Here is a 22,981-nt window from a genome sequence, read left to right as displayed (position 1 = left end):
TCCGTAGAAGTCGATATGCAGAGGATGAGTACAAACTGGGTGAAGTCCTTTTTCAGCTATAACACTGAGGAGATAGGTCCTTCGCAGTTGGGTGAAGCGCCAGTGCCTCCGACACAGGGCTCCACCCAGGAGTTTGCGACACCAGTTGCAGAGGACGTCCGGCTCGCGAGGTTGCCCCTCTGAAGCCCTTTACGTACGACCAGCTGCAGACTTGAGCAGCGCAACGGGTCACGAGACGTGGTGCTGGTGCTGTGCGTCACAAACAAGGACACATTTAGTCCATAGGGCCTTCTTTATCTTTTGCAGGCCGGTGCAGGCTATGGTGTGTATGATGCTGTAGACTATAATGTGTGCTCATTTGCAGACTATGTTATGTAGGTTGGTGCAAAGACTTTGGTAGGTAGGCTGGTATAAACTATAATGTCCATGCATGTTCTTTTCCTTTACCATGATGGACGGACCATGTCACTAGCATTCTATATAACAGACATCCAGGCAACGTTCAAACGCACTACTACCATTATTGAACCCGAATGCAACACTTGTAGTGAGGTTGTTTGTCCCTCTAAAAAATGGTGTCGTGGAGGGATGACTAAAATGGGATTCCACTATGGAATGAGCGCCCCAAATGCCACTGCGGCTTCCGTGCGTGGTCGCAAGTATGGGAGGATCGATTACCTCAGGGAAAGAAGGGGTGTAGGTACTTCAAGTGTTCCGACATTGACGATAATTTTAAGGTCTGTCTGTTCATAAATATTTTAAATATATTTTCTTTGTACCGGTACCTACAACTAATCACGAATCAACATGCAGGATTGCACATTTATGGAATGGATCGACACTAGACCCGTAGGGGAGGTGCGCATAATCCCAGTGGAGCTAGAGACCAAAGGCCAGTACTATGCTAGGCATACAGAGGCTCGAGAGGCGGCATGTCTTGCTCGGCTTGAGCAAGAGCGACACATCTACCAACAACAGATATGTTTGAAGGACAATGAAGATGAACTGCAGAGGTGGCGCGAGCAGTTAGGTGCTCGAGAGGCAACACTGAAACGGTAGGAGGAAGAATTCGAAGCTCATCAGGCGCAACTCCTCTAGGAAGAAGAGCGACAGAAGAACATGAAGAAGCAGGATGGAGAATGTTCCTCCAAAAAAGTGAGGATATGGAAACTTCCCCGGTTCACCCGGTAAAATATTAGTTGTGATCCACCAATTTATATTACCTTAGGCATTTTATCCTAGGCAAGGTGCTCTTTAGGTTTGTTATGTTGGGCACCTCACATGCCATTGTACTATTGTTTGTACTGTGATAATATTTTATCTCGATGCTTCAAGTACTCAAATTCCACCCTATTGCCATTATGTTGCTCTGCTGCCAGTACAGTACTCAAATAATGCTAATCCACTATTGATGTGAACCGTCACTAAAAAGCCTACACAATAGACTATAAGGACCCTAAAGGAGCTTTCTTAGGCAGATGGGACTCCATACTGAGCCCTACGTCCCTGCTCCTGCAAAGCCTATATCTAAGCTTTTTCAGGATGATTGAACACGATGGGGTACTAAACAAATGGGGGCATAGTGCATGTCCATCTCAACACTCCTTATATGGACCTCACTCTCCCGTATCTTTCCATACCACTGAGCAGGAGGAAGAACAATGGCATCCACAAGAGGGAGAGGTCGTGGAAGGAGGGGAAGAGGAGAGGATGCTCTTATTCCCACCATCACGTGGCCAGGTTCTTTTGGCCCAACCGAGTATGAGGAACCCCTCGACGACTTCCTTCTATATGATAGGGCTAACTACGTCCCTCCAAACTGCCTTAAGTCTTATGACGACTGTCATGATGCGTGGCCAATGTGTCACCATGGCATGGGTTGCATCATGCAGCTGTTTGATGACTACGGTGATGGAAGCCGGCGTTTCTTTCGATGCCCGTATGGCTTGGTGAGTCATGTTATTACTTCCTTACTCTTGCTAAACTTTTCGTGCTACAAACTAACATCATGATCAGTCTTATCTCGATGAAGGAAACTGCCGCTATGCGAAGTGGGTCGATCCTCCACTTCCTGAGCCAACCTAAGAGTACATCCACTACTTCAAGTGCAAGATCTTTGACCTCGAGCGTAGGGTGAAAGATCTTCAAGCTGAAGTTGATGCAAATCCTTAGGCGGTTAACATCGCACGTGACCCGATTTGTACCGATCCATGGTGCAAGTACCCCTACACCACAACAAGGATTGCCCACTGTCACCGCATTTCTCTCGGAGTGCTGGATACTATGAGGCTGGGTCCTCCCAGCTCTCGCAAAGCCAATTCTACTATAAGTAGAGATGGCTCTATCCCCAACTATTTCAATTACCTAAGGCGTGTTTGGTTTAGCAACGACACATGTTTAGGATAGCCATCCGTGCCGCACATGCCACTGCAATCTATTGTTTAGTCTAGAGTCATCGGTGTTCGTATGTTTTGCATGAATTTTATTTTCATGTGTTGTAATTTTGCTGGAAACAGCTATATATTCCATGGCCCGGAAGTAGTTCAATTTTCAATATTTTCTCGAAGCGCGCTCTCTCTCTAAAATTTGTAATTTCATATTCAAACCAATAATGATATATTCGAATATTTAGTGTTTCCAATCTAACTTTATATATTTTTATAACTAAGGAAAAATATCATGAAATAAAAAAATTACACGAAGTTATAGCCGTTTAAAATAGCTACGCCGACAGCTAGCCTCCAAACTGTCGACACTGGCGGCATGGCTGGTGAAGAAGGAGTGCCGGCGGCGGCGTGGCGGCGAAGAAGGGGGTGGGCACTTACCGCCGTTTCAAACTGCTTTAGCCGTTTCATCAGGCGGTAAGCTCTAGGGCCCCTGCCACATCACGTGACACGTAAGCTACCGTCGGTTCAAATGGCGGTAACAATTTTAATTATTTTTTGGGTTAGTGACTGCCGTTTGAAACGTCTACCGGCTGTATAAGTCTATATCTGCAATTTTTATCCAACATTATTTTTGCAAAATCGTAAAAATTAAATATAAAAATAAAAAAATTCCTCTGTCGTTAGTAGGCCCGAGTCTTTTTGGTTGTTACTCTTGTTAGCACAAACTTCCTATAAAGAAGAGCTATAACTAGTTAGCTCAAACAGACTCATGGAAAATATTAAACCATCGGGGTAATACCTGGAAAATGCAAAGCACCTATTCCGATTGCGAGTGGTATACTGAAATTGGAAGAGAGAACGAATCGCGAGTGCATTTCTCACATCTGTAGCAAAAGATATGATAACTGAGAAGTGAGGGTAAACGGACGACGAAGATCACATGCATCACCGAAATAACAAGTGTAAGAGTTTTGATGTTGACAGTGTGGCGTACATGTAAACCAAACCAAAGATTGCTGTTTGCCATTATAATATTGACACATTAACGGACTTCAGGAAGCCCTTTTGTTCTTGTACCTTATTGCACAGAACATAAAGGCTACCAGAATCAGGAAACTGAGCCCAGCCATAACCCAGTAAAACCGATCCAAATGCGCTTCGTTCAAGTTATCAGGGATCCACTCTCGATTGCCCCCTCCGGCGATGAACACCGGTACGAGAGAAAATCATCTCACGGTGCACATAATTGTTAAGGTAAAATCTGAACTTCATGCTTCTGTGTTGAACAACACGGAGGATCTAGAAGATTTGCTTAATTCCAGTGTAGGTTCCAAATCGACTCACGAAGGTGCAAGACGTGCCAGTCAATTTGATCTGAAATTGATAAGGGAAACATTAAATTCCTGAGCCGATAGGTGGCTAAGTCTTCGAGCTCATTAATAAGCGTTACTCTGAATAAACACCATGACAGCCAGGTTTCAAATGTAATCATATGGTGCAAATAAAACATGAACATTAATGATATGTGCCATAGGCTATATGAGCCGACGGGCTAAAATAGATGCAATGTAAAACAACAGCCATAAAAGGAGCCCGTGCTAACTATACACATGTAAGATAAACTAACAGATTTAATTAGTGTCATGAGACGTAGATTGGACTTAACCAAAACAGTACGGCCGAGACTGGGAGGGTATTAACTTCAATCTATTAATCTAAAAGCTTAAAGCACGGTAGCAAAGATCTCTTGCCTATCACTTAGAAGCCGATTAAGCTAACGGATCTAATTAATATCATGAGATGTAGATTGGATAACCAAGGCATTATGACTGAGAGGGCATTAACTTCGACCCACCAACGTAACATACTAGCTTGCGGTAGCAAGGCCTCGTATGCACAGCTAAAGGCTCCATAACGTTGTCACGTTTCTGAGAGATATGTATGATACCCAGCCGATGCATCGGCTCTCAATGGTAGCATGTTGATGTTAAGTATCCGATGGCTAGCAATGTGAGGGGCAAGGGTAAAGATCTATCGAACCTAGCATATGTAAAATAAGTAAAGCATGCAAGATCTAACGAGCCGATACGATCTGATAATTGGTGAACGTTTAAACAAGACTAGGAAGCCGATAAGAACGACCTAATCAGATTTAAGCCGTTCGATAACTATGAGCGTTTGATAAAACTAAGAGATCGATACGATACAACTTAATCAAACCAAACAACTCGATAATTATGAGCAACATCGAAGTCAAATAGAATTTTGGACAAAGCCTAAAAAGTTGTACTTGCAATCTAAGCAACTCGATAACTAGCCACACGATAAGAGATTAGAATAGTGGATGATGCCTGGAAAGTTCTGATACAGATAACGTAATGACCGGGTGACGGTACTTACAAGCTCGCCTGAGATCGAAGCTGATGCAGACTCTACTCCTAAACCTAAGATTTTAGCAACGCGGTGTCGAAAGGTTGTATTGATTGATTAGTGATTTTATTCGATACAAGGTTTATGGGTTTATATTTATACCCTAGAGCAAACTAAAATCCTAGTTGGTTAAGACATGGACCGTTACAAACGCATCTAAAACTACTAAAGATAAACCTCCACGCTTTCCCTTATTTGGTGAAATTGATTCTCCTTCGGATCGGCTTCTCCTCGGCTTCTATCGGCATCTAGAACTGGTCATCTGTCCTTGGTCATCACAGGATCATCAACAGACTTTCTTCTACAAGTCCATCGGCTGTCAGAACCTTATCTCATTGGTTGACTCTGGTAAAAAGCGATGTCAACGTTAACCTTTGGCACATGCAATCTGTAAGCGCCCCCCATCCGCTAAAGATTCGTAATGCCATTTGAAATGCCAGCAAATCTTCTAAATGCCGGAACAAGGATTCTTTCATGGACTGGAACGAGAACAAGGACAGATCTGATATCCACAGATTGGAAGGATGCTGCAGGTATTTCAAAAGAGCCGATGTGTTTGTCCATTACCATACCTTGTTCTATAAAGGTCGAAGACATCTGTTCCAGGACTGTACAAAAGAATATCATTGTGGCTCAGGTAGGCAGCATTCTAATCAGAATCTTATGCTCTTCCACTTGACTCACAGTACACACATTATCCATGATTCAAGCAGGCCAACAGAATCACAATCAGATGATACCACAACTGCAGCTTTATCAAAAAATCTGCAAGAGGAAAAAGAGGATCACTGCTTGGAATTGAGAAATACACTTGGTTGCGCTATGAATTTTCTTTTTTAATCTGTGGAAATGGGTGTTTGGATACGAGGTGCTAAACTTTATCAGGGTCATATCGGATGTTCGGATGCTAATTAAAAGGACTAAATATAAGCTAATTACAAAACTAATTTCACAGATGGAGTCTAATTCGCGAGACGAATCTATTAAGGCTAATTAATCCATTATTAGCAAATGGTTACTGTAGCACCACATTGTCAAAATCATGGACTAATTAGTCTTAATAGATTCATCTCGTGAATTAGACTCTATATGTGCAATTAGTTTTGTAATTAGACTATGTTTAATACTCCTAATTAATATCCAAACATCCGATGTGACAGGTGCTAAAGTTTAACGAAGGTTATCCAAACACCCCTTTAGGTTGATTGGGTATCTTCTTGTGTCCTTTGTATTGACATAAGTTTGAACTGTAGAAGCATAACAAATGCATACCGTGTCATATGGTACAGGCAAATCAAAGCAGAATCAAATACATTCCTATAGTTTCAACACATGGACTGTAGACTCTAGAATACGGTACTACCAAGTGCAAGAAATCCTTTTCCTTTCATGGTTTCAAATATAGGTTTAGAATAATCTCAAATGGTCATATATATTTAAAATTTTCTAAGTAAACTTATATGGAAATGCAAACTTAAGTCAATGCAAGTGTATGGAATGAAATATCATAATAGAATGTTACTTAAGTCCGGCTGTATGCTTTAATTTCTTGCTTCCTTCAATCGATAAACCTTGCTCAGGAAGCTCATAAAGAAGTGAAAAATCGCTTGGGGTAAATCTTTATTGAAGTTGCGGATAGCTGCAAAAAACAACCTGTGATACTCCTGTCATAGGGCTTGCTCCAATTCTCTGAAATCTATGTACAGGAAAGCCCAAGAGAAAAATACTTGGACCTAGAGCCACAAACAGTGCCGTGATGGTAAAACCCCAGAGCCAGCCTTCATGTTCTTGTACCCACACGAGCCAGCACTGAGTGCAAAATAGTGCCAACTGAAGAAAGAGCTCTTTCTGTTTCTTTCCTCTTCATTAGTATGATCAAATTGATCAGCACCAAAGGACGTAATACAAGGGTTCAGTGCACCATAACCTATAACAACCATGTACAAGCCAACAAACTATGATGAACTGATATGATACTATATCTGTCCAAGAAAACAGAATATGGGGACCAGTAGAGAACTAGAGATTAACGGAAGTGCTGCTGACAGAATCAACATCCCCATTCCCTAAATAAACAGGATAGGGGCAACAGAAGATAACACGGTAAGAAATTCGAGCTCGGATGTTGAATGCACATCTAATACTAACAAACCTGGCTCGTGGGGGAAAGACCGCTCCACGATATTTCTCCAAGAAGAGCTCAACCGGAGCCTAGTTGAGAAGGTACTGGCACCCCTCATACATGGATAATTCAGCCCTTGTGGTTTGGGTCTTGACCAGTACACGAGGGCCCGCCAACCATATGTCGGTCTCACCCATGCCGACTAGGGAGACCAACGAGTCATGTTTCTTTTTACCCAGCCTGAAATTCGCTCCCACGGGGATTCAAACTCGGGACCTGAGGTGCTACTGAGGTCAGTGCAACCGCTAAGCTACAAGCAGGTAAGTGTGATTGAAAATTGTACTCCGAGAAACCAGAGGCTTCTAGGCTTGTTTGGATGTCCTATTCCACATGTGGATTGGAGGGGACTAGGGGGATTGAGGGGAATATTAGTTCATTCCCCCTCAATCCCCTCCAACCCACATGGGGAATGGTTAATCCAAACTAACTCTTATATTGTCTATATTAATGCCACAATACTATTATATTATGTGACTGACATAAAATTACGACTCTTCAAATATAGTTATGATCTCTTAAATTATTTGTTTCAAACTTTCGATAAGGGTCTGAGTTCACTCTTCTTGAGGATAGTGTACTGACATAAATGTTACCACTTACAGTAATTACAGTACAGGTCAAATTTAGCACATAGCAAGAACAAAGATTGTGAGATTAGGGTTACCCAGTACTTCCCCAGATACGAATCAGCTAAGAAGGCTCCAACCAGAGGTGCAAGATAGCTGGTACCGCGCCAAGTTGAAACATTTCTTGCAGCGACACCATTTGTTTCATGTAAGACTTTTGTGAGATAGCTGACTAGGTTTTTACAATTGAAGAAGAATAGGCCAGATACCAGCAGAATAAACAGACAGCAATAATATATTCGTTTTGTATTGGATCTCTATTTAATAAAAAAACTCAAAAAATATAAACTAAATTCAACACAATTTGACCATTGCATGTCCAACTACGGTCTTCAAAAACAAAGGCTGATTCGAGAGATTATTTCAATACTTGCCTAAGTTTAAAGAGCAACTCTTCCAGTTTCCTCTGTGTGTTTTCGAAGCCGGATGCCCAAAGATACAAACAGATCCATCACCTGTATATTCTATTGTACCTTGCATTCCACAGTTAGAAATAGTAATTAACAGGGACAACCAAAAAATCATTCCTTAGGGGACAATAGCAAACATTAAATACTAAGGGGTGCCAAATGTAGGTTTTCTTTTTAAAACTGTGCATGGAATATTTAAGAGCTAAAGGGGGAAGTACATCAGCACACCCAGGATGACAGATTGACAGTCTCACCATGTAGTAATCTAGTTTTGAGACAAAGGTTTCAATAGAGAAAAGATGCACAAAGATTTCAATAGATTGGTACTATCACAAGTAGCAACATGACAAGGACCCACCAATCTGTTTATGGTCAAATTGGGTTAGTATGTGGCTAGTTGTATGTTCTTGTAGTAAGTGTTCATATATGCCTATTAAAAAGAAAATACTCCATCTGTTTCAAAATGTAGGTCGTTTTGACTTTTCTAATCTAGACATAACCCTATATTTAAGTGCATAGCAATATCTATGTATCAAGAAAAGCCAAAACGACCTACATTTTGGACTAGATGGAGTAAGTATGCAAATGTGCAAGAATTGTATGAAACGATCTGTAGTGGCAAGCCTGCCTTCCGTACTTTCAAATACCAAAACAAGATAAACTACTGCAGTCAAAAGATTTATCTTGTTTTTCATCTGCCACAAGTATTGTTAGGGCCTATTTGGATACTATCCTCAAATGGAGTGTTAAAGTTTAACAAATTGGGGTGTTTGGATGGTCTGTTAAACTTTAACATCTTAGGTTGAAATTGACAATATTGCCCCTCATTACTCCTAGGCCACCCGACGGCGTTGTGAGGTAGCGGCCGTGCTCCTGGGGCACCCGGCCGGTGCTCGAGGGAGGAGGTGCTCCAGAGGAGGCCAGAGGAGGGGTGCCAGAAGGAGGAGGTGCGCCGGAGGGAGGAGGCCGGAGGAGGTCCTGCAGGGGCCGGTCCAGGAGAAGGTGCGCCGGAGGGAGGAGGCCGGAGGAGGTCCCGCGGGGGCCGGTCCGGGAGGAGTTGCGCCGGAAGAGATCTTGCGTGGGGCCTGACGGCAGAGGAGAGGATCGGGGACGAAGGGGCCGCACTTAGGGGCCGATGGTGGTGGAGGAGAAGTCGCTTGCCGGCTCTCCCGCGCGGCCACTCGTCGACGCCGCTCAGAGCCGCCCTCCGCGCCCGTGCCCACTCCCGCTGCTCCTGCCTCCCACGCCCGTCGCCAAAGCCGCCACCTGCCCCGAAGCCGCACCGTCGAAGCCTGCCTCACCGCCGAAGCCACACCTGCCCAGCCGCTGCTGCCGCGCTGCTCCCCCCCGGCCGCTGTTGTGCCCGCTGCTCCCCCCCAGACGTTGCTGCCACACTGCTGCTCCCGGCCGCCCGCCGCTGCCTCTGAGAGGAGAGAGAGGATGTGAGAAAGAGGGAGTGGAGAGAGAGGAGGACCTGTGGGCGGGATGGATGGCCGGCGGGAGGAGATGGCGGCGGGCGGGGAGGATGCGATGCGGGAGGGGAGGATGCGCAGGCGGCGGGGAGGAGAGAGAGGAGGAGAGAGAAAGGGGGGCAATTAGGGAAAGAGTGGAGAGGGGGACCAAGTTTATCAAATTTTAATACCCCATTGATGTGTTTATGAAATTGGGAGTGTTAAACTTTAACACAACCTTTTAACACTCCTGTTTGGGAGCCAATGTGTTAAAAAAGTTGTTAAAAGTGGGGTGTTAAAGTTTAACACCCCTTTCCAAACAGGCCTTTACTTTTCACCCAAGTTTGCTTTAATTCTTTTATTAATTACAATAAGCTTTATGCTCTGAGGTGGACCACAATGGGGTAGCTATTAGGAAGATGGCAAAATAATGATCGTATATTCATATACACAGTGATTTAAAATACATGAAGTTAGAAAAGATAACCATAACGCTGAAAACTCATCTAGCTGTCTTTCTTCTGGAGTTTGATATAGCTTGAGAAGCTGAAAGTCTGAAAAGCCTGTATGAGTTGAAACTTCAACAGGAAAGGTTTAATTATATGCCATAAAACCATCGTTAGTACTACAAACCACCATGATCATCAGATATTGGTTGCTGAACCTAACTAGTTTCACTGCTTCAGTCAGTAACTGCTGACACTTGAAAATTTCCCTATTCCCTATTTTTGTGCAGCATAAGACCAGAATTCAAATGATTTGGCTATATATGAGCCTAAATATTAGTCTCAAACTATTAAAACATAAACAGCAACTGATTGCTCGAACTATGCCTACCAACATATCAGGGGTGAAAGACTTCCCCTTGACGAAGTTCATCATCATTTAAAAAAAATGAACATCATGACTGAACATGTGGAAAGAACCAAATAGACGGCACTGATGGCAAGGGGAGGAGGCGGGCGTTACCAGATCGTATGCATACTCTCCCCTTCGGATGCCGACTACCACCGTCGGACGGTCCGTCCTGCGTAGCCTCCCGTCGCTGCCACCAGCTGCCGTCGTCTGCCGACGACGGCACCTGGAGCACCTTCGCGTCGAACGGGTTATCCATCCGGAAGCCAATGCGGCTCCCGCGGGCTTGCTGGAGACGCCGGGCGTCCGCCGGCGGGGCAGGTCGCATCGCAGAGTGGACGGCGGTCACAAAATTTGCAAATTAAATTCTCATTGGGATCGTGGTTGTTCTCCGCGATCCGTTTATTTACATAAAATTCCCTAAACTAAATCGCGATTACTAATCGTGATCCGATTATTTAAACAAACCCCCCTAAAACGGATCCTGTGTAATAACCGCGACCGATTATTTACATAAAACCTCCTAAATTGGATCGAATCGCGATCCAATTATTTTCATAAAACCCCTATTTGTGGCCCTATATTTTACAAACTAGTCCTTTCGTAGTTCTGTTCTTCTCTTACCACGGCGACGCAGCGCTCTCCTTCCCGTTCGCCGCCGACGAGATAGATTGCCTGGCAAGCTGTGCCCGGTGACACATTTGGAGTGTCCAGTCGCGCCTTCTCGTCGCCGTGTCCGTACTCATGCTCGTCTCAACCTTCCTCCTCTCCTCCGCCTACTCCATGCTCCGCGCCCTCCTCTACTCCTTTTCTCCGCCCAGAGCGGGCAGGCGGGCGGCGGCGGCCATCCCGTGCTGTATCTTCCACTTGAGATGGCCGGCGAGGAGGAGGTCGTCCTCCATGTCTTCGTACGCCACTACGTGGCCCGGGATGGCATTGGCTCGGTCGAGGCCGTCCTCCCCCTGGCCTTCGTCCGCGTCAACGAACAGGCAGCGGAGCGCGCCCGCGAGGCTGCGGTACCCGGCATGCCGGTTGAGGTGGACTCGGTGGCAGATGCCCGTCCAGGACCACGGTCACCGGCGGCACGACGTTCGCGGCGACTTCGTCGTCGTCCTTCACCGACAGCTTCAGCCGCATCTTCTTCTGCTGCTGCGCCGCTACTACTCATCGTGGAGAGGATGAGGATCGGACTAGGAGGTCTCTGAGCTCTCCGGAGTTTGGGGTAGTGAACTAGTGATGGAGATTGGAGAGGAGGGGGTTTCACTCTTTCCAACAGCTCCATATGGTCAACATACAGCACGAGATGGGAGAATTACACGCCGCGGAGGGGATACGGCATGAATCGAATTGAACGGGCATCCTGACTTCCTGAGATCGAGTCTCGGGAGGGAGTGGAATTGCAGAGTGAAGAGGTGGGAAGGAGAAGACGCACCTGGGGATACTCCTTGCCGGAAACCGGCAAAACCATCGCAATACTTGTTCAGGAGTTTCGAAAAATCCAAGTGTCCAGGAAACACAACCACGTTGAGTTCCCGCAGATCCCCGGAGAATCAATTGCTGCCTTTTCGAACTCAACTGATGCAAGAGTTCCCACAAATTGCCTTGGAATCTGTCACTGAATTAGTAGAACATAGAGATTCATACACAACTTAGTCCATAGCACACAGCACGGCGATTATACAACACTGAAAAAGAAACCAAAACAAGGCAATGGCTACATCTTCACTTGTTAGATCTCCACAGTAGTGTTACAACAAAGAAAACTCTAGTCTAAAATACGTAGTATACAAAAGAATCAGATACTCGCAGCCATTATGGTTTCCATGGTGCCGATGGCGGTGGAGGTGATGGGAACATGGGCGGCACTGCAGAGAACATCGTGTTCTTGTCCACCCCATGGCTTTCACCGGACAAAGCTACCAATGCTGCGACTAGACCAGCATTGCCCGCCAGCGTTGCTTCAGTGTAGTTGTAGTTCTTGCGGGCATCTTTGAATCCATCATGGCGATCGGGGCCAGCGACCATAGCTCCAACTATGATGTTGGGGTTTGGCTTCTTGGTGTCCCTCCACTTCCACCCTCCTTTGCAGCCATAGTGAACACCGTTTTTGGGGATCGAAGCACCCCGGTGGTGAACATGCTTGGGGTAATGTTTTCCGAACCCTACCACATAGCTCATCTTCAAAGGATTCTTTCCTAAGATGTACTCAATCTGATAGAAGGAACAAATTAGCATCAGGGGTTAAAAACTGCTGGAACAAGATTGTAGTATAAAATGCTACCAGCTTACCTGAGTCCTTGCAAAACCGCGAAGAACCTCAATAGAGTAGAAATGGGGGCCGCAATACCACCCAGGGGTATCTGCAGCCTCAAGATAGTCACTGAACACAGAAGCAAGGAATGCAGCGTTGGCCACATATTGAAGAGGCTGTGGCTTCCCGTGATTTAACTGAATCAAACCACCTGTAATGAAAATTTTCAGTAAACTATTCTAAAAAGCAGTAGTGATAGTGTAATACACTGAGTTGATGGCTATAAGACCTTTTGTTCTGTTGAAAGACTTAAAGATGGGAAGGTAGGAACACATGATAATGCTAGTTTGGTTGTGGAATGTCCTCAACATCTCTTCATACGGATATCCAGGGCTCAAGAAAAGCCTTAACCGGCTTAGAAGAACCTGGAATTGAAGATAAATAAAAAGGTAGGACAAGCATGTCAAAAGCCATTATTCGTTCAACAGCAAACAAAAAATGCTACCTTTTCCTATTTAGAAAAAGGGCTCGATTACCACATGACCACATGAGTTTTTTTCTTAAAAAAAAGAAGTTATAAAGAGTGTTGTGTTATAGTAGAATGCTGCATGGAGATTGAAAGAGTGTGACACCCCAGCTATTAGTACAACATTGCCTGTTTAAATGATGAACACTAGCATGTTGTACCTATTGGTCCGGATCTAATTAACACCTATGGGTAAAGGGAAAGGGTGCTATGCATGCACAGGCCTAGACAGGACAACAATGAAGATGTGCCCACATCACCCTTAATATATCAACAAAACCCTGACTCACATGCTCTATAATTGGAATCATCCTATTGTTTAACAATAGTTAGTACCTTAAATATGACAGGAGGTTGACCTGGCACTAAATTACTACCACAGCTGAGCAAGTTGATGTATACTTGTAGAAAAATAATGATTCAACATATAGGGCAGATGTTATAACGAAATGTACTACTCCAGTACCATGTATAAACCATCAACCAAACTAAATGCCAGCGGGTCATGTAAGGAATGTCTCAACATTTAATTAGGCAAGATAAAATTAAGACATTTACCTGTGCACCAGTGAGCTTATTATCCCAGCTGAACACACCATAATCCGGACCACCCCAGAAAGCACCAGCATGCTTTGCAAGCTTGGGGTGTGTGGCCAGAGTCAAGTATGACGAATTGCCAGTCGCAAGGTACATCCATGAACTACCCCACACAAACTCATCCCAGTAGCTGGTTGAATTGTAGAACTTTGCAGCATCTGAACCACCTGCACTATACCTGCCACGCCGATCCCGTGCAAATTGGAAGAGAGTGGTAGCACCATGTACAAGCTTCTGTGAGTAAGCCTTATTGTCCCTGAATACAATAGAAGCTGCAGCTAATGCTGCAGCCATTTCAGCAGCAAGATCCGAACAAGCGTGGCACTCGACCACTGGACGTGGGTAGTCGATGTCCTCTGGCCTCATCCAACAATAATGATCATTGGGCTGTGTAGAACCAGGTGACGTTGCAGCACTTCCCACCTGCACCCTCCCCATAATTTTTTAGATTAGCATGGCCTGGTGGGACAAGAACATAACACCCAGCGCATCTCTATTTGTGGTGATTTATTTTTACCTGCGCAATGACACGATCAATGCTATTGGCTGTGGAGTTAAAGGTCTTCAAGAAGTAGTCTGCTCCCCACTTGATAATGTCACGGACATGGCCAAGTTCTCCAACAGCCTCGTACTTAGCACTGTACTCAATGACACTCCAGCTGAGGAGGGTCATGGAGAAGGCAGCTGGGAAGTTGAACTTGACGGCATTGCCAGCGTCGTAGTACCCGCCGACCAGGCTTCTCCGTACTGCCGGGTCCGAGAGCCCATCCTTCATGCAAGAGTTACCACGCCAAGGTACATTGTTGTGCTTCGGAAGCTTGCCAGCTGCAGCAAATTTGAAGAACGCGGACATGAATGAAATGCGCATTTCACATTTGAAAATCAATCTTCAAAATGCAGTTTAGGCATTTTTAAGGACAGATCTGAAAGATAAGAGAACCAGGAGCGCTCGTCCTCTCTCCCATTTCAGGTAATGAATCGAGAATATAACTAGCTAAAACGACTAAAAAGTCCAGCTTTCCTACAGACGATGCAAAGCATCGTCAAAACCACCACTAAAAATTTAATCTATCATTATTCTACAATTCTACTACCGAGTAAAAAACAGTCCGCTGTCTAAAAAATCAGCCATTTTTTATACCAAAATTTCCCAAACCAGGCCCTAAATTTCTCGAATCACCAGAGTAATGGCTGCGGACACAAAAAAGAAAGAAAAAACACAAGCATTTCCCACAAGAAAACGCGAAACCCCAAACGAAACAGAAGTGCAGGAAAAGAGCAGCAACTCACATCTCTGCGCGTTGAAGAACATGAGCGCCTTGTGCAGCGCGACGGTGTAGTCGTCTGGCGGCGGCGGCGGGCGGTGCCTCCTTGGGATGGCCTTGGCGATCCCCGCCACGACCCCCGCGAAGACGGCGGCGGCGAGGAGCACCCCGAGCGTCCAGACGAAGAGCTTGCGGCTGACGACGAGGCAGCCGATGTCGACGTACTTCTTCTTTTTGCGGCCCTGGTCCCCGGGCCCCGCCAGCAGCCAGCTCTGCTGCGTCTCGTCGAGCGTCCGCGACAGCGCGCCCCGGTCGATGTCCAGGTTCCGGCTGCGGTCGTCGTCCGTGGCCGAGTCGGGGCATATCTCCAGCGGCCCGCCCCACGGGTCCCTCCCGTACATGCTCATCCTGCCCCCCTCCCCGCCTACTAGCTAGCAACAAATGCCGCAGCGCCGATTGACGCCTCTGGCACGGCGGCCGCGGGGCGATTTTCCGGCGTTCTTCCGGCGACGCAAGGGCGATGGATGGAAAGGGAACTGGGGAAGAGCTGTGGGCTATGGGGCAGTGGGATACTGGGGTTTGCTGGGGGAGAGGCGGCCGGAGTGGTGGTGGGGGTGGGATATCAGGGGTAGGGACGCATGCCTGCTGTACTTTGGCTGCCGGCGGGTTGGGCAACGGAGCGCGTTTGGAGTAGTGTGGAGTTGGGTGTGGGGACGGCGGCGGATGCTTGCTGCTGATATTGCTTACGGGATAAGCAGATTTGTTTTCTTGCTGCCTCAGTAGTAATGACCGTGGACTCCCCGGTCTTCCTCGTCCACGCGTGCTTCGTGCTCACCTGTTTGGTGCTGGGTCTTTGTTTTATTGCTGTTAACAGGGGGCTTCGGGCTTTCGGCAGAGGTTTAACTGTTTCAGGTTCAGCGTTACCTTTAATTGTTTTTTATAAACTGATTCCTCTAGAATGTTTTGCGAATCTGAGTTGTTGGCTTCCTGCTGATTCAGTACATTATTTTTCCTTTTTATAATAAAAGATAATGTTTTTCTATTTTCTCAGTGACCCAAAGTGCTTCTGTAGTTCTGTTGGTGCTTCATTATCAAGGTCGTTGTCCCGCTAGATCGTGTTGCACACTTGTACGACCCAGCAGTTCCAACTGTTGCATCCGGTACTGTACATGTCGAGGAGTGTACCCCTGCACGCAACGCAAGTGGAGTGGGTTCGGTGAGCCGTGCTTGGCACCCGGCTGCAGTGACACCTTGTTCCTCCCGGCATCCAGCACTTGGCCATTGCTCGCGGATCAACGCATGATCCGGAAGCTCCTGGATTCGGTTAGGTGTAACTGCGCTGGAAAGGGACGGAGCGCAGCTAACAAAAAGCGATGGAGACCACGCACGAGCCATTCTCCTTGCACAGTAAGTTTAGTTTAGCGAGGAATCAGACCGTTAGACTAGTCTGTTCGTGAAAAGATGAGAGGATATCACGAGGAGTCGTGATTGGGGATGAGACGGCTCTCTTGCAAGGCAAGGCAAACGGCGCGGAGGAGCAAACGGGAGGGCGACGCGACTGAACCGCCATTCATCCATCCATGATCCATCCGGGCTTTGCCGAAAGCGGGCACTTTCCCGTTTCTACTTTCGTGGCCACTGGCGTCGTGCCCGTGCAGCGCCGATTTGGCGTGGCGAGCAGTCGTGAAAACCTTGCTGCTGAAGTTATTTTAGTCGGGCGTTGTTTATTCGTAGCGCCTGTCTTTTGCTGCTTTCCAAAACAACGATGAAGTGTTGCTCTCGTTCGTCCGTGTAGCTGTCGCAGCAGCCCAGTGCGTCGTAGCACGATGGATGATACCGCGAGCAGCCTCACCTGCTGGTCCGGTAGAGGAACGCGAGCGTACTCCGTGGTCCAAGCCGGCCGATGGTATTTCGACCTCTAGTGCGAGCTACGGGATCGGCAATGGTCGAACAACTACTGATTTCTCACGATAACAAAGCTGGAACGTCGTGAAAGCAACTAATCATCGGAGGACATTTTGGGAGCTGTCAGTTCAGTTGCCGGTGGGCGCGACGGGCAGCGCAGAACACACGAAACGACCCCGGTTTGCCGTTGGCCGCAGGAAACCCATGGCCCGGCAGGCTTGCGTGAAGGGCTGCGCTTCGGACGACAGCTGGAGACAGGCAGCGGGGCGGCGGCGCGGCAAGCGAAGTGCTAGGGCGGGAACCGCGGGGCGGCGTCACGGGCCACGGAGCCCGAGCTTTGAAGGCGCGCCGAGCGAGGGGCTCGGGCCCTCGGCTGGTTTATTGCTGGTGGAGTGATGGTCTTCACGTGACGCCGTGACGGGGGGCTCCACCAAAGTCGAAGGTTGCCGGCCTGCAGCTGCATTTGCGCGTCGCCGCCTCACCGGATAGGGTTCCTTCTGTTGCTTTGCGCGTCTGCCGCCGGCTCGCCGCTACATTGTCGCACTCAGCTATGTTCAGTTCAGGTTATCCGCCGGCTTATCAGCTACCGAACACTATTTTTTTCTTACAACAAATCAGCCATTTCAATTTTTCAGCCGGCTTATATTACCACCTCCGTTGCCTATATGCTCTCCAGCTCATCCTCCCGTTATCATTTTTTCTCGAACATGCAAGAACTCTACGCATCTTGGTATTAAGCAGAAGAGAGTTTATGTTATAAGTATGAATTACAACGTGCTGCACGGGATGCAAACGCCTGAAATTAGAGTTCTAAAAGAGACTATTACATAAAATCAGGTGACAATCAAAACAAGAAAGAGCGCAAACACTTATGATGATTACTCGCGTATCAGACTACCAATGCGAGAGGCTCCCAGTGCGGCTTCCTGCAGTACCACCCTTTGTTGTTTTGCTTTCATCTTTGAACAACCTTGCATTTCTCTCTTTCCATATGTGTCCGGTCTTGAGCATGAACGAGGAATCGAATCCTCTTTTCCTATTCTGCTGGTATCGATGACGCATGAAGCCCCATCATTCCTGCATATGCATGGCTCTTGGAAAGGAACAGACACAGCGGTATGAGTTGAGGACTCCCCACTAGATTTCTTTCGCAAAGTAACAGTTTACCAGAATGTGGTCAGCTATCTCCTTCTCTTGATCGCAAAACCAACATTCATCCGTTGCATCGAGGTCGTGACGACGCTGCCTATCCGTCATCCATAACCGCCGCCTTGAAGCCAGCCAAATGAAAAAATTTACCTTTGGAGGAGCTCATGATTTCCAGATACGTCTCGCTCGACACTTCCCTGGTGTAAAGCCTCATAGGCAGATTTTGATGAGAATTGCCCGTTAGCAGTCCATTTCCAAATGAAGACATCTTCTTCATCTGTTAAGTGTAGATCAGAAATCCGCTCCCATAGCCCAAGGTATTCAACTATTGACTGGACGGACGGGGATTCCTGAATTGCACGTATCCAGCGTCGATTCAGCAGGCCTTGCTCGACTGTTTGCTTACGCCTTATCCTTCGTGGTACCGCCTCATACAGAGTTGAGGCTAACTGAGCCACCGATGATCCCTCAATCCAATTGCTTTTTTAAACGAACTAGGCAGAAGAGTTGCCGATTATATTAAAAAGAAGATGAAGCTCAGACTAGGCAAAAATAACAAATGAAAAAACAACACAAACACCGGTAGGTTGGATTGGGTCATCAACACATACCGCATCACGCCATTGCACTTAACTCAACTTAATAACACATTGGTCGGTTGGATTGGGACATCAACACGCGCCGAACTCAACACATCTCAAGCAGATTTAACTCCGCCCGACAACGGCAGCAGAGCTGAAGCTTTTCTGCGCCACCCACCAACATTCACGCTCATGTAGTCGCCGAAACCTCCAGGCATGCCTCCAAGCGTGGCCCTGCATTGACAGGGAACCGATAGAAGCAGACTGCACCGCACCAAGAAGGCCATCGCCATACGGGTCCTCCATTGTAGTGCCGCTGCAACACCACACTCCACTTGAAGAGTGATACCACCGAATCCGGACCTCTCGTAGGCTGCCTCGTAGTCGCCACCGCGATAACATAACGCGCGGGGGCCTCGCCACATCCGCCGTTGGACTCCACCTCGCTCTCGTCACCTCGAAGAAACACCGCGCGCGGGGGCCTCGCCACACCCGCCACAGTACTCCACGTCATGGATCCGTTTCTTTTATCACGGACAGAGTGGTGAGCAATGTTGCCCCGCTCCACAAGATCTCCATCGATCAGCCAAGCCGCCGTCGCAGGTCAACTTTGCCTCGTTGCTTCATCCGCACAAATAGCCTCCGCCACCGTGTCAACAAGCCAGAGAAGTTATTTGGGCCGTCTTCCAACAATGTACCACACCGGATAGCCCAGCCAAGCTGAGCAACCTGCCGCGGTCCGCTGCAAGCCTAGTCATCCCATGATGCCGTTGCCGCAAGCACCGTCCTCTGACGCAATCCTACACCGCACTGACCGTTGCCAAGCAACGCCAGCCGCCGCAGTCTGCTGCAAGCAGCCAAAATCGACAACCATGCGACAACCCCTAGCCGCCACCATAACTGCGATCGCCTCCATGTGGCCTCGGCAACACCTGTCCAGCTTGCCACGCGGCGGAATTGCTGCGACCAGCTGCAGCCGCCCATGACCAATGGACCAGCAATGCCACAAAATGAGATGGGTCTCTAGAGACGACACCTCTAAGGAGGGCATGACACCAATGGCACCGTTGTCACTCGTCCAAGATTTGGACAGGGTTTTCACCTTAGAGGACCCGTGTAGCAGGGTTGTAGCTTAGACATGATGCTCCAACAGGGAAAATGATGCCCTAGGGTGCCGCCATCATCTCCACCAGCAAGAACGCTGGCGAGGGCTTTTGCCCGAAGCATCCCAAGCCCTCGTTGCACGCTCACGGCTTGACACTCCGAACCACAGTCACGGCAGCTCATCCAGGACGGTATCACCGCTGTGCCTCCACGCACCACACCGCCGTACCTCCACCTCCGCTGCGCTCACCGTTCAGATGCGCCACCACTCGACCTCCGCTCCTTGGACGCGGCCACCGCTGCACCGCCTCACCAGTCGTCGGGCATCTCCTCAGGATGTTGCCACCTTATACACGTGCCTCGCCACGCGCAGCCTCCTCCACACCGCGCAAGCCCCCACCAGCGCCTAGCCGCCTCCCTCTCCTGTCACCACCTCCGCAACTCCTCAGTCGAGGAGAGGTGGCCCAACGACGCCCGCGGCACCGAGGGGAGAGGTGGCCCAACGACGCCCGCAGCACCACCTCGGTGCCGCCAGTGCGCCCCTGTGCCAGGCATCCCTATCGCGCCTCCATGGCATCGCTGGCACGCCTTGCACAGGCCACCCCGAACGCGACACCATGCCGCTGCTGTTGAATATACAGGAGCTACCGTGTAGAAGCACCTCGTTGATCACCGTGAAGCACTGGCCTAGATCTGGCTGACCGCTGCTATCCAGCCACACGCGGTCGGCATGACTTGCGTCCGAACCACGCCCAGCACGCCGCGCCCCCGGGGGCCCAGCCGACGCCCCTGCAGCCTCGGACCGCCACTGTTCCTGGCACGCCACACCGGTGCCGCCTCCACTTCCGCGCACACGCGCCCCGGACGCGCGACCACCGGATCTAGCCAAAATAGCGCCGGATCCATGGCCCCCTGCCGTCGCCGCCGCAGAAGGCCACCTGTGACGGCGAGCTCCGTCAGAGGGCCGGAACAGCCATGCACGCCGCGAGCCATCCAAGACGTGCGCCGCACCGCCGCGCCTTCGCGCTGCCACTTCCGTGCCACACGCCGACCCCCTCCCGCCTCCGCCACCTGCACCCGCGAGCATCTCCTCATCAGCGCCACGCCCTAGATCTGGTCGGGTCACGCCTCGAGCCGGCAAAGAAGCCCTGCCGCCACCCTCATAGCACGCCCACGGGCTTCTGGTAACGAGCTTAGGCAGCGGCGAAGCGGAGGATTGGAGGTTGGGGCGGCGGCGGCAAGGGATCGGGTTTGCCGCCCGAGCCACCCCTGAGAGCGACGCGGGGGCTGTTGCGTCCGGGTCGATCCTCGATCCAATTGTCACTCCAGAAGAAAGTTCTTCTCCCATTGCCTATCTGGATTGTAACAGAAGCATCAAACAGTGCTTTGACCTGAGGTTCCACCGCCATGTCTAACTCTGCCCATGCTTTGTCAGTGTCGGTTCTTTGGAGCCAAAGCCTGCGCGCGCACAAGGCAAATCCTGCCAATTTGATGTCCGTAACGCCTAGACCACCGTTATTGTCGGACGAGCAACAGTAGGCCACGCCACCGCACATTTGCCCCTGACAGAAGCGTCCTTCCCAGTCCAGAGGAATCTCCTCTGCAACCCCACCAACTCCTTGATCGCCCAATCAGGTAGCTTGTCAGCCGTCAGAACATAAACAGTCATTGGGCACATTACTGACTTTATCAGTTGAAGTCGCCCAGCCTTGTTCATGAGTGCCCCCTTCCAGGACGGAATTTTCCTTGCAACCTTTTCTATCAATGGGCGAACGTGTGCTCGCGGAAGCACCTTGGTTGATAGTGGGAGGCCCAGATATTTGATAGGGAGTGGTAGAATCTGACATGGGAAAATCTCTTGTATTACCTCCAACGTGTGTTCACAGCCATGTATTGGCGTAAGGGAGCACTGGCTTAGGTTGGTGCTGAGCCCAGACGCTGTCCCAAAGATCTCCAGAATAGCGACAATGCAGCGCATCTCATCAACCGCGAAGAGGATCACGTCGTCCGCATAGAAGCTGCACTGATACTTGATCGACCTGTGCCCCATTGGCTGAAGGAGGCCCTCCAAGCTAGCCTTGGCGAACAGGCGGTTCAGCGCGTCCATAACCAGTATGAAAAGCATCGGCGACAGTGGATCTCCTTGCCGAAGCCCTCTGCAGTGTGTGATTGGATGCCCTGGCTCGCCATTGAGTAGAACTCTAGTTGAGGTTGTCGAGAGTAGCAAAGCGATCCAATCTCTCCAACGCTGTCCGAAACCCCAAGCTTCAAGTACTTCTAGAAGGAAAGGCCAGGCCACTGTGTCAAATGCCTTTGAGATGTCCAATTTCATTAGCATCTTGGGTATCTTCCTCTTTTTCAGCAGTACCGCCGCCCTCAGTACATATTTGAAACTGTCCAGTATTTATCTCCCCTTCATGAACGCCGTTTGATTGCCGGTAATCATGTCACCGAGTCGCACCGCCAGACGTTTGGACAACATCTTGGAGATGAGTTTGGGGAAACTGTGTATGAGACTGATCGGCCGGTAATCCTTTGGCTTCTTTGGGTCCAAGATCTTTGGAATCAGAACGAGGAGAGCACCATTCACACACCTGAGATGTCGTCGATCCACCGTGTAGAAAGCGTTGATGGCGCATGACGTCCGGCTTGATGATCTGCCATGCCGTCTGATACAAGGCGGCCGTGAACCCATCAGGCCCAGGCGCCTTGTAGTTCACGAATCACGCCCCAAACTTCCTCTTCAGTGAATGGTAGCTCCAGCTCCGGCATCTCCCGACGCTCAACCCCCAAATTAGCCAGGTGTAGTGTTGCTGCGCGAGCGTGCTCAGTTCCCAACAGGTTCTCAAAGTACACATACAGCAGTTCTGATTTTTCTTCCTGAGAATAAACCGTGGCATCCGTCTCGTCCTCGTGCAGGCTGACGATGTAGTTCTTGCGCTGTCTTAACTGGCATGCAGATGGAAGAACTTGGTGCATGCATCGCCCTCTTGCAGCTGGAGGATCCGCGAACGCTGCCGGGCGATGGTTCGTTCCAGAGACGCCAGGCTCAAGCACAGAACCTTGAGTTGTTTGCGAAATTCTGTCTCTTCCTCAGATAGTGCCCTTCTTTCCTGCGCACAATCAAACCGTAGGATGAGTTCCCGAGCGAGGATGAGCTGAAGTCTGACGTTGCCAACTTTCTTGTCCGCCCAACTCTGCAGTTGACGAGCCACATTCCTAAGCATGCTGTCCAGGCGTCGGAATGGGTCCGCCGTGTCAT

The 22,981-nt window shown here is 48.8% G+C and overlaps 2 protein-coding genes and 1 pseudogene across 2 annotated transcripts; all 3 read right to left on the bottom strand.

The window, feature by feature from the left end:
- Positions 1 to 5,144: 5,144 nt before the first annotated feature.
- LOC101762183 lies at positions 5,145 to 10,669 on the bottom strand (annotated as a pseudogene).
- A 472-nt stretch (positions 10,670 to 11,141) lies between these two features.
- LOC101761771 (auxin-responsive protein IAA33-like) lies at positions 11,142 to 11,478 on the bottom strand. The gene is made up of 2 exons (XM_022829781.1): positions 11,399 to 11,478; positions 11,142 to 11,352 (listed from the first exon to the last, which is right to left on the bottom strand). Exons 1-2 carry the CDS (start codon positions 11,476 to 11,478, stop codon positions 11,142 to 11,144), a joined length of 291 nt encoding a protein of 96 aa, XP_022685516.1.
- Positions 11,479 to 11,938: 460 nt separating this feature from the next.
- LOC101774056 (endoglucanase 9) lies at positions 11,939 to 15,387 on the bottom strand. Its single transcript, XM_004984446.3, has 6 exons — positions 15,006 to 15,387; positions 14,233 to 14,540; positions 13,677 to 14,138; positions 12,882 to 13,017; positions 12,631 to 12,803; positions 11,939 to 12,552 (listed from the first exon to the last, which is right to left on the bottom strand). The coding sequence occupies exons 1-6, from the start codon at positions 15,385 to 15,387 to the stop codon at positions 12,154 to 12,156; spliced, it is 1,860 nt and encodes a 619-aa protein (XP_004984503.1). The 3' UTR covers positions 11,939 to 12,153.
- Positions 15,388 to 22,981: the final 7,594 nt, after the last annotated feature.

This window comes from Setaria italica, chromosome IX, assembly GCF_000263155.2.
Source record: "Setaria italica strain Yugu1 chromosome IX, Setaria_italica_v2.0, whole genome shotgun sequence".
In the NCBI taxonomy this organism is placed as follows: Eukaryota; Viridiplantae; Streptophyta; class Magnoliopsida; order Poales; family Poaceae; genus Setaria; species Setaria italica.
Note: the sequence above shows the minus strand (reverse complement) of the source record. Positions and strands in the feature narration are given on the sequence as shown.

Bases quoted from the DNA above. Each gene is read 5' to 3' on its own strand.
- LOC101761771 (XM_022829781.1), bottom strand. From the start codon at position 11,478: ATGCGGCTGAAGCTGTCGGTGAAGGACGACGACGAAGTCGCCGCGAAC. The intron at 11,353-11,398 runs GCATCTGCCACC...CGGGTACCGCAG, and splicing joins GTGACCGTGGTCCTGGACGG to CCTCGCGGGCGCGCTCCGCT.
- LOC101774056 (XM_004984446.3), bottom strand. From the start codon at position 15,387: ATGAGCATGTACGGGAGGGACCCGTGGGGCGGGCCGCTGGAGATATGC. The intron at 14,541-15,005 runs GTGAGTTGCTGC...AATTTGCTGCAG, and splicing joins GTTCTTCAACGCGCAGAGAT to CTGGCAAGCTTCCGAAGCAC. The intron at 12,804-12,881 runs GTCTTATAGCCA...TTTTCATTACAG, and splicing joins GTCTTTCAACAGAACAAAAG to GTGGTTTGATTCAGTTAAAT.